Here is a 473-nt window from a genome sequence, read left to right on the forward strand (position 1 = left end):
ATATACTCACCCCATCATCGACGCCGACCATGTTGGGTTCCATACACTCTACTTTGCCTCCCATCAGAGTCATCTTCATGCTGGGTTTGTCTGCTTGAGGATTCTGAAAGAACCGGCATTATTATTTTCATATGGAAATACATATTCCTTTGATATTCATCAGCAATAATGCAAAAAATATATATACTATAGCATCTATAGTACATGAAGGAAATCCCCAAACGCTAACCTGGTAGTAATAAAGCACTCCCTCTTTGGCCACGAAGTAACGTCGCTTCCAGGCGTTCCAAAAGGTGGCTTTCTTTCGCCCAGACGGAAGCTTCTCCAGGTATCCCTCGATGTTCACGTAGGTGGTACCTTGACTCTGTACTTTGGGGGCGTCGGGGATGTAGTAGAGGCGTTTCAGCAGAGGGCGCTGTAGAAGGGCAAAAAAGGTTTAAGGTGCTGTACACATGGCTTTTGTAAAAAGAATG

General features: G+C 44.6%; 1 protein-coding gene across 1 annotated transcript in view; it reads right to left on the reverse strand.

Annotated features, from left to right (window-relative positions):
• Nucleotides 1-473, reverse strand: part of LOC119589185 — a gene marked incomplete at its 5' end in the record, with an annotated part of 121,836 nt that overhangs the window by 5,891 nt on the left and 115,472 nt on the right. Inside the window, 2 exon segments of the mRNA XM_037937781.1 lie at nt 11-103; nt 230-415. Of these exon segments, the coding sequence (XP_037793709.1) occupies nt 11-103; nt 230-415 (279 nt within the window).

The sequence above is a fragment of the Penaeus monodon genome, chromosome 25 (assembly GCF_015228065.2).
Source record: "Penaeus monodon isolate SGIC_2016 chromosome 25, NSTDA_Pmon_1, whole genome shotgun sequence".
NCBI classification, from domain to species: domain Eukaryota; kingdom Metazoa; phylum Arthropoda; class Malacostraca; order Decapoda; family Penaeidae; genus Penaeus; species Penaeus monodon.